General features: G+C 33.6%; 1 protein-coding gene across 1 annotated transcript; it reads left to right on the plus strand.

Annotated features, from left to right (window-relative positions):
• Positions 1–3,589: 3,589 nt before the first annotated feature.
• Positions 3,590–4,233, plus strand: LOC145957775 (uncharacterized). The gene is made up of 2 exons (XM_083074317.1): positions 3,590–3,775; positions 3,916–4,233. The coding sequence occupies exons 1-2, from the start codon at positions 3,590–3,592 to the stop codon at positions 4,231–4,233; spliced, it is 504 nt and encodes a 167-aa protein (XP_082930443.1).
• The last annotated feature ends 6,147 nt before the right edge of the window (positions 4,234–10,380 follow it).

A 10,380-nucleotide genomic window follows, 5' to 3' on the forward strand; every position in this document is an offset into this window, starting at 1 on the left:
CTTTTATTTTATTTTTTATTTATTTATTTGTTTTGTTATTTTTGTTTGCTACGCATGTGTTGTTTGAATTTAAGTTTAAATTATAGTTTTATTTATTTTATTTGCATCTCTACACCCACTAACACTTGTACCTCACACACTTTGGGCTCTATACCCGAGCCTGTGCGAGCATAGAAGAGAAAGTGACTTGATGACTGTTATTGAGGGGCTTGATGCTCACTTGACCGTTGTTGAGTCACTACTCAGGTTGTTACTAGTAGCATGGGTTAATCATATTGAGAGGGTATGTTCCCTACTTGTGATTGGTTCATGCGCTAGGTCCTTATTTATATGATAAGGGCAACCTGGGGACCAATAATTCTTGAGAAGTTTTTAGATCCACCCACAAAACCATGCACTAATAGGTGGACTTAATGACCTTCCAAAGTAGGGTGTTAACCTTAGAAATTTTCCTTCCCTAGGTTTACCGTAATAGGTCACATCGCAGTACTCTTTATCCCTCTTTTGATATATGTTCATACTAACAAAAAAAATATGTTATACATTCATGCATCATAAATTTATATCCAATATCAATTTTTTAGGTTGTTTTTCTTGCCTAAAATAAATTTTTTAATAAATAAAGGATAGATGATAAAAAGTCATGCATACATGCATATTAGGGGCATAGTAAGTCACATTTTAATTAAGTCTTCATCTCATTTTTTTTCTTTTCTTTTAAACCTTAAAATAATTGATAGTATTCAATATGGAGGGAATTCAAAATCATACGAGCAATGCATCAGTGTTAAGCAAGAGTATTAGGATAAATGTGCTAAAAAAATGATCTCCAAAGGGTAGGTAAGATCTGCTAAAATAATAGCACATTTGACTTGATAACTTGTTTTAGACATCATTTATTGAGGAGAGAATTCTCCCTTGAGTGATTGTTAATCAAATTTTGATCTTGAAATGATTGATCCTTGTTTGAAAATGTGGTTCGTACTGCTGCATTGCTAGTAAGATGACCTTATCCATTGAGGAGTGAATGCTCCCTTAAAATAAGTGTCAACTCTTGTATAACCTAAGAGATTTTGCCTCTAGCGTTAAGATATGGGGAATCACTCTTTAATTTGAATACAAAACCAATATTTTCAAAAAAAATAAATAAATAATAATAATAATAATAAATAATAATAATAATAATAATAATAATAATAATAATTTGTGTCTTCTTTTTTCTTTTATACTCATAAAAATTTACTTTGTATTTTGAAAGCAATAAAGTAAAAAAAAATAAAGTGTTTCCTCGGCATCGTTATAGAACACGCTCTCAGGCCAAGATCATGGATGAGATGGAGGAACTCAACGAAGAAATGAGAAATGATATCAATCAACTGAAGGAACAAATGGCCCAAATTATAGAGATGTTGCAATCTATACAAGTGAAAAACATGGAAGGGACCCCTCCAGTAGCTAGAGGAGAATCATCAATCTCCTGCGTATCCACCTGGCTTTACCCCAACCCTAGCACAACCATTAACTCTACATCTTAACAATCCCGACCAACATGTTGACCCTCCAGAGGTCCAATGGCCACAATATGGCCTTCCGCCCAACTACACACCTCCAACAATCATGGATCCTCCGGATAAGCACCAACCATTGGTGAACCAGCCGCCTAAACAAATGCCACCAACCCAACATGAGGTTCCACCCATGAATGCCACCTCTTACAAACATCAAGTTCCCTACCAAGCCCAAAATTCTAATTTCACCAACCAAGGGAATCCTCACCAAACTTCTGGGGGATATCAACCAACCTCAGGAATTGAGCATGTTCAGTCTAGCAAAAAGTTACAAATGCTAGAAGAGAGGCTAAAGGTTGTGGAAGGAGGTAGCTATGATATTGGTGAAGCTGTCGATCTTTGTTTGGTTCCAGACATAGAGTTCCCCCCAAAGTTCAAAGTTCCTGAATTTGATAAATATAAAGGAACAAGTTGTCCAAAGAATCACATGACCATGTACTGCAGAAAGATGGCAGCGTATGCTCGCAATGATAAGTTGCTTATTCATTGTTTTCAGGATTCTTTAACTGGGGCAGCTTTAAATTGGTATATGCATATTGAACGGGCCTATATCCGCTCCTGGAAGGATTTAGCTGATGCTTTCCTTAAACAATATAAGTATAATCTTGACATGGTTCCAGATAGGTTTGAACTATGTAACATGTCTAAAAAAGATGGTGAAACGTTTAAGGAATATGCTCAGAGATGGAGAGAAGTGGCAGCACAAGTGGAACCTCCTTTGTCTGATAGAGAAGCAGTAGCCCTGTTCATTGATACTTTACAAGCACCGTTCTATGATAAAATGATTGGGAATATTTTATCAAATTTATCTGATATAGTCATCATTGGGGAAAGGATTGAGAATGGCATGAGGAGTGGGAAGATTGCGGTTAACTCTATTGAAATAGCTGGTTTAAGAAAATTTTCAAATGGTGCAGGAAAAAAAAAGAAGGAGATACAAATGCAGTGACATTCAACTCCCCTAGGTCACCTAACGACCAACCTCCTTATTTTTATACCCCTCACAAGGTCTACCCAAATATCACTGCCGTCTCATCACATCCTCAACAACCTATCCATCAAGCTCTGCAAGCTTCACCCACAATACCTACCGCACGACCACCTCAATCTACCCAGCCATGGAACCAAAATTCTAACCATGTGCGGTCACAAAATACCCAAGATCGGAAACCAATTGAGTTTGACCCTATCCCTATGTCCTATACTGAGTTGTTCCCTCTCCTACTACAAAATTCACTAGTAGTACGTTGCCCGATGAAGCCCATAGAACCACCATATCCTAGGGGATACGATGTTAATGCCAAATGTGATTATCATGCGGGAGCTATTGGTCACTCCATTGAAAATTGCAGGGCACTAAAAACCAAGGTACAAAGTTTGACTAAGGCTGGGTGGTTAAACTTTAAAGAGGACAATCCTAACATTGGGAATAACCCTCTACCAGGTCATGGAGGGCCGATAGTTAATTCTATTGAGGAGAGTAGATGGGGTCCCTCTCAGTGATCTGTGAGAAAGCTTTTGGTGTGATGGGTTTGAGTTTCCAAACTCAATAGCTATTGTTGAGCAAGACTCTTGCGAGAATGAACATGCTAGTCTGGTTCACGCTTGTCCACTGAACGTGGAACTTAACAATTAGGAGATTGTCAAGCTGCCTGTTGGTTTTTAATTCAAATTTTAAGTAATTTTCTTGTAATGTCAGTGTTATTGCTCTGCCCAAGGCTTTAAGATTTATTTCTTTAAATAAGGGCTCATGTTTTTCCTTTTAAATATTAAATAAAATGCATTCATTCTTCTTTCATCTCTTACCCTTTCCTTTCTCCTTAATCTCAAAAAAACATTCACTCATCTTTCACCTTTTACCTCTTCCTTTCTCCTTAATCTTTTTACTCAATCTTATTCTAACTTTAAAGAATGCAAAAAATGCGCTCAAAAGTGATAATGCTAGTGTTGCATCAAATAATTTTGATTGTGCAGTTAATCAGACTTGTGAGGAAATGGAAAATGATTGCTCTAAATACTAGATGTATGCTGATAACATCAATGCTTTGCCAACTTTTCTTAATGTTTTCTCACCACCTTGGCCATTTTCAATGTGGGGAATGGATTTTATTGGCCCTATTGAGCTGAAAGTGTCAAATGGACATCGCTTCATTCTGGTTGCTATTGACTATTTCACCAAATGGGTTGAAGCCGCTTCATATGCCCATGTGACACAAAATGTGGTTGCAAACTTATCAAAAAGAAATTAATTTGTCGTTATGGTGTGCCAAACAGAATCATTACTCACAATGGAACCAACTTGAACAACAAGATGATGACAGATTTATGTGTTGACTTCAAAATTCAGCATCATAACTATTCCCCATATCGCCCAAAGATGAACGGGGCAGTTGAAATAGCAAACAAGAACATCAAGAGGATCATCCATAAAATGGTGGTGACATACAAAGATTGGGATGAGATGCTTCCATTTGCTTTACATGAGCAGCAAACAAGAATATCAAGAGGATCATTAATTGGGGCAACCCCATTTTCCTTAGTTTATGGAATGGAAGCAGTCCTTCCAATCGAGGTTGAAATTCCATCTTTAAGAGTATTGACGGAAGCCAAATTAGAAGAAGCAGAATGGGTCCAAACCCGTTTGGATCAAATTAAATCTCATTGAGGAGAAAAGGTTAAATGCAAATTTTCATTTATACAAAAAAAAGGCTCGCTAGATTAAAAACTCGAAAGGGCAATCTAGGCAAAAGTTAGAGCGACCCGCTAGATTGAAAACTTGAAAGAGCAATCTAGGCAAAAATTAGGGTCAACAACAAAAAAAAGGAGGCTCTCTAGATTGAAAACCCAAAAGGGCGATCTAGGCAAAAGTTAGAGCAACTCACTAGATTGAAAACTCAAAAGAGCAATCTAGGCAAAAATTAGGCTAAAAAAAACACAAGAAAAACGCTCGCTAGATTGAAAACCCGAAAAGGCGATCTAGGCAAAAGTTAGAGCGACCCACTAGGTTGAAAACTTGAAAGAGCAATCTAGGCAAAAATTAGGGTCAACAAAAAAAAAAAAAAAAACTGGTTAGATTGAAAACCTGAAAAGGCGATCTAAGCAAATTCAGAGCGACATGCTAGGTATCAATTGGGGCCAGACACGGCAGAGAAAAACAAACTGGGGCAATTACATTGAATTATCCTCTCAAGTTTATTGGCGAGCAATCAAAGTTATTGAAGTGTAGTACTAGCATTGTTCATCTAGAAAGTATCATTCACATAACAATTACCTCCTATTGCTACCCTTGTACATATTTGTCATTCTTGTCATACAATGACTTCCTTTGTAAACACATTCTTACTCTCTTAAATAAGATTATCCTACCTCTTTGTTGCCAATTCTTTTTGCATTTTATGATAATATACTGAAAGGAAATGCATGTTACATCTAAAAAAGGAAAATTCAAGGCATTACAAATTATTTTTATGGGTTTTAAAAACCACAGTATGCTTGATAATTTCTTGATAAATGTTACCAAGCGCAACCAGCAGGATAACGTTGTTTCAACTCATAAGTACTTACAACAGCTTGAGGGTAACCCACAGGAAATAGCCAACTATCATTCAAGACAAAAGTATCCAAAGGACTCACTCATCCATGATCATTGGCTATGTGTCACGATGAGGAATTTCTGGAAAAAAAGAAGCAAAAAGCAAAAGCAAAAAGGGAAAGGAAAAGAAACAAAAGTTTAAGTCTTGAAAGTTGTGTCTCATAACATTTTGCATCATATCACCGTTGCATCACATTTCATTTGCATATCTTGCTTCCTAGAACTTATGACGTAGAGTTTTTAGGCTAAACACTTACTTCAAATTTGACTTTCTATTTAAGTCCAGTACTTACCTGGCACAAGTTACAATTTCTTTTGTTTAAGCCCAGTATCTACCTGGCACCAGTTATATCTTTCTTTTAAAGCCCAGTATCTGCATGGCACCAGTTATATCTTTCTTTTTAAAGCCCAGTATCTGCCTGGCACCAGTTATATCTTTTTGTTTAAGCACAGTATCTGCCTGGCACCAGTTATATTTTTCTTTTAAAGCCCAGTATCTACCTGGCACGAGTTACATTTTTCTTTTGTATAAAGTCCAGTACTTACCTGGCACAAGTTACAATTTCTTTTTATAAGCCCAGTATTTACCTGGCGCGACCCATCGACTAATCCAGCACAAGCATTTGGTCGATCCAATATCAACATTCGATCAACCCAGCACCAGCATTTGATTGAATTGGCACCAACAATCGGTCGATACAGCACAAGCATTCGACCACTCCAGCAGTAGCATTCAGTCTATCAACATTCGATCAACCCAGCACCAGCATTTGATTGAATTGGCACCAACAATCGGTCGATACAGCACAAGCATTCGACCACTCCAGCAGTAGCATTCAGTCTATCAACATTCAATCAATCCAGCACCAGCATTTGATTGAATTGGCACCAACAATCGGTCGATACAGCACAAGCATTCGACCACTCCAGCAGTAGCATTCAGTCTATCAACATTCAATCAATCCAGCACCAGCATTTGATTGAATTGGCACCAACATTCAGTCGATGCAGCACAAGCAGTTGACCACTTCATCAAGCACAAGCATTCAACTACTTCAGCATAAGCATTCAGTCGATCCAGCACAAGCATTCGACCACTCCATCAAACATTGGCATTCGGTTGATCAAGCACAAGCATTCAACATTAACATTCGGATGATCCAGCACTAGCACTTGATGATTCCAACACAACATTCTAGCATTTGACTAGCTTCAAGCAAAAGTATTGAATCTTTCAAGAACTTACTTCATCAACAATAGCTGGATAAAATTAATTCACATCTTTATTTCTTTCTTATCATAAATGATCTAAATTACCTTATTTAGATTATTTAATAAGAAATAAATAAAGAGGGACAACTGTGAATAATCAATTTTATCCGGACTCACAAAAGTGATGAAATAGACATCTACTATGAAGGGAAGGAGCTCCCGAAACATGCCGACAAGAAGACAGGACTTTAGAGGGCCCAAAAGCACAAATTAAGTATTTTTTGGGCCCGGAACGGGCCGTTCCAGAATCAGAACGGGCCGTTACAAGGTCCAGAACGGGCCGTTCTAAGGTCCAGAACGGGCCGTTCTAAGGCTCCAAAAAGGCCAAAAACCCTAATTTGGAATGGGCTGTTCCGAAATTGGAACGGGTCGTTCCAATATTGGAACGGCCGTTCCTAAAATGGAACGGGCCGTTCCTAAAATGGAACGGGCCGTTCCTGCATCTGGAACGGGGCGTTCCAAGGCTGTTCCGATCTAAAAAAATTGGGTGTTATTCTCAATACTGGAACGGGCCGTTCTGATTTCAGAACGGGCCGTTCCAGTATACGAATTTTTCACACAACGGCCATGTCCAGAACGACCGTTCTGATTTTGGAACGGGCCGTTCTGGACCCCTTCCCGAAGTCTATAAATAGACAGCTGAGGCTCATTTCGGCCGGGAAAAAATTTCGTCCAGTACTCTTCAGAGCTCGAAATTTTTTCTCTCTCTCTTCCCCCTCTCTTTTGTATTTCTTAAGATCTGTGAGACACCTCTGTAGTGTGAAAGGTAGTCAAAAAGCACCTTCTTGATCATCATATTCGAAGATTCAATTCATTTGGTATCGTTCTTTTCTTAACTTCTTTTTTTCTTTTATTTATTTATTTATTATTATTATTATTTTATTTTTGTTTGTTTGTTTATTTATTTTTGCTTATTGTTTGTATATAGTGAATACGATTTGTTGCCTTTAAGATTATTATTTAAAAAAAATATTTAATATACGACCAATAATAATGTTAATTGAATAACATTTTTATCTTTAACATTATTAGGTCCTGGGGTTTAATGACTAGTCATTTGCTAGCTTAAACTCTCATATATGAAATTTCTTTCTAAAGAGTAAAAGATCTGTTGCAACCAATAACGTTAATTAAATAGCATTTCTATTTTTATCGTTATTGAAGGGATTTATTGATTAGCCATTTGCTAACTTGGATCCTTGTGCAAAATTTATTTCTTTAAATAAAAATATAAACATAATTTTTCTTATGTACATTTATTTTTATGGTTAATGATATTAATTGAGTAGAACTTCTACCCTTTAATATCATGTAAATCATAAAAGTTAATATAATACTTATTCATTGTCCTACACTTTAAACATATTTTAGTATCAACAAATAAAAGTCAATAACATGGATCGAATAACAATTCTATCTTTCATGTTATTGGAAGGGTTTATTGATTAGCCATTTGCTAACCTAAATCCTCATTATTTTTTTTTAAATAAAAAAAATACAAAAGAAACATCTCTCATATTAAAAAAAAAAGATATATGTATGTATACACATTTTCGAGGAATAAAATAAATGTTTATAAATTTATATAATTTTGCGCAGTTAATTAAAGGTACTGTTTTTACGGGCGTTGTAGGGTGCTAATACATTCCCTACACGTAATCGACTCCCGAACCCAACTTTAATTTTAAAGATTATCTTTTAAAGGGTTTTTCAATGTTTTTCCCTTGAAATAAAATATTGGTGGCGGCTCCATTGAATATAAAAATGTTAGCGTCATCCCGTCGTGATCCCGGTTACGACAACATATATAGTCTATTTTATATTCAAGAGTCAAAACTAATATTTTGAATCTTTAACAACTTGTCTCAATTAATAGATACAAATTATTGTCGCTTGTATCAATTAATGATGATTCAACAAATCTTTTATGATACTTTTTTTTATGACCTATAACTTTGTTTATCTTTCCATTTTTTTTTTTGTTTAAAATACTTATAATTTGACAACATTCATGGGCTATGATGAGAGTTGGGTGAGTGAATTTTTTTTTTGTTACGATTTAACTTATATTGTATCTTTGATAATTGTTCGGGAAAAAAAAGTTTCCAATTTAGAAAATAAAAAAAAAGTTTGTCCCAACAACCCTTCTATAAGAAGTAGATAAGGGTTTTTTTTATTATTAATTATTAGTAGTAATAATAAATAATAATAAAAAGTCTTTGGGTTTTAATAAGAGGTTTGAAGGCTTACGAATAAGAAGGACTATTGAGTATGACGGAGTTCAACGTTTACCAAATAAATTCTTATTTAAAAAATAAGGTTGGTATAATTTTTGTCTTTTCGTATTTTCTTTTTCTTCTAAGACTTATTGAGAAGGTGGGTGAGGTCCTGAGGCACAAATTTATTTTTTATCTTCATCTTTCAACAATTTATATAATTTTTCCCCCTGGTATTAGTGATCATTTTGTATAATCTAATTTTCAGGACCAATAAAATAAAAGAATTATTATTTCTTGTTCTTGTGAAACAAACTAGTGTAAAGTTCCTGGTTTTTTAATTATGAATTTTGAATTAAATTATTATATATATATTTTTTAAAATTTAATTTCATTACTTTATTACTTTACTAGTCTCGCACCTTTAACAAGATACACGAGTAATTTCACGGGATCTAGTAACGACGTCCCGTTGGAAAAAAAAAAAAAAAAAAAAAAAAAAAAAAAAAAAAAGAGTAATGATTTAACTAATAAAATAATAATATTTTTTAATAACGAAATTTCGGACAAAATTTCGGTCACTGTATCAATACTTAAAAAAAAATTACCCGAAATAGAAATGTGTCTACCAGAACTGCCATTAAAATTCCAAGACTTTTGGAGACACATTCCATTTCTAAAAAAATAAATAAATAAAATAAGCAAACTTCTCATAAAATTCAACCAACAATTTATTTATTATTTAAATTTTTTTAATAACTCATTCATATGATTTAAAATTGATGTAATATATATTTTTAAAATATATTAAAGTGTGTATAATTTGAACATATTTAATAAAAACATTTAAAGTATATAAAATTATAATTCAAAGATTGAATTAAAAAAAGAGTGAAGCTATGTATTTTGAAAAAAATAGTTAAATCATACTCTGAATTTAAAACATAATATTCGTTCATATGTTTTAATTATTTTTTTTACTATTTTTTTTCATAAAATTCAATATTTTCATTAAAACAATCATCTCTACTATATAATTATTATCCGTGTAAATGTTATATATATAACAAATATCTCATTGAAATGTTATACATATATAGATAATTATAATGTTGTTACAAAAATATTTATTATCAAAAATAGTGATTAATCAATCTTTTATAAAATAAGTATTTTTCTAAAATTGATGAATACTAAATGATTTAATTAAAAGATATAAATTATTATTATTTATAATAATTAATATTAGGTGAATATTATATATATATATATATATATTGTATTGATATGTTTTGATGTTGTTTAATAAATTTGTAAATAAAAGTCAAAATAATAATAATAATAATAATATATAAAATAATTTTTTTTGTTTATTACTATTGTTTTATATTATTTTTAAACAAAATTTATAAATAAAGGACTTGTTTTGTAGTGGTAATAATAATAATAATAATAAATAAAATAAATAAAAAATAGAGATGATGAGTTTTAGATGTGACACGTGGTGGAGCCGAAGGAGTAATGAAAGTGATGGGTTGGACGTCCACCACAGTGCTGTGTGACAGAGCAGCACCATATCTCAGCTCATTCCCCATGTGAGCGGAAAAGGGTAAAAATTTATTGGATTGGGTTTGGGTGGACTACCCATGTATATTTAAATTACTTTTTTCTCTCTCTCTCACATATTCATAAGAATTCCTGAAAATTTTAGTATTTTTTATTCTCTCTATTT

This window comes from Cajanus cajan, chromosome 1, assembly GCF_000230855.2.
Source record: "Cajanus cajan strain Asha chromosome 1, NIPB_CcT2T_4, whole genome shotgun sequence".
NCBI classification, from domain to species: domain Eukaryota; kingdom Viridiplantae; phylum Streptophyta; class Magnoliopsida; order Fabales; family Fabaceae; genus Cajanus; species Cajanus cajan.

Bases quoted from the DNA above. Each gene is read 5' to 3' on its own strand.
- LOC145957775 (XM_083074317.1), top strand. From the start codon at position 3,590: ATGTATGCTGATAACATCAATGCTTTGCCAACTTTTCTTAATGTTTTC. The intron at 3,776-3,915 runs GTGACACAAAAT...TTCAAAATTCAG, and splicing joins AAGCCGCTTCATATGCCCAT to CATCATAACTATTCCCCATA.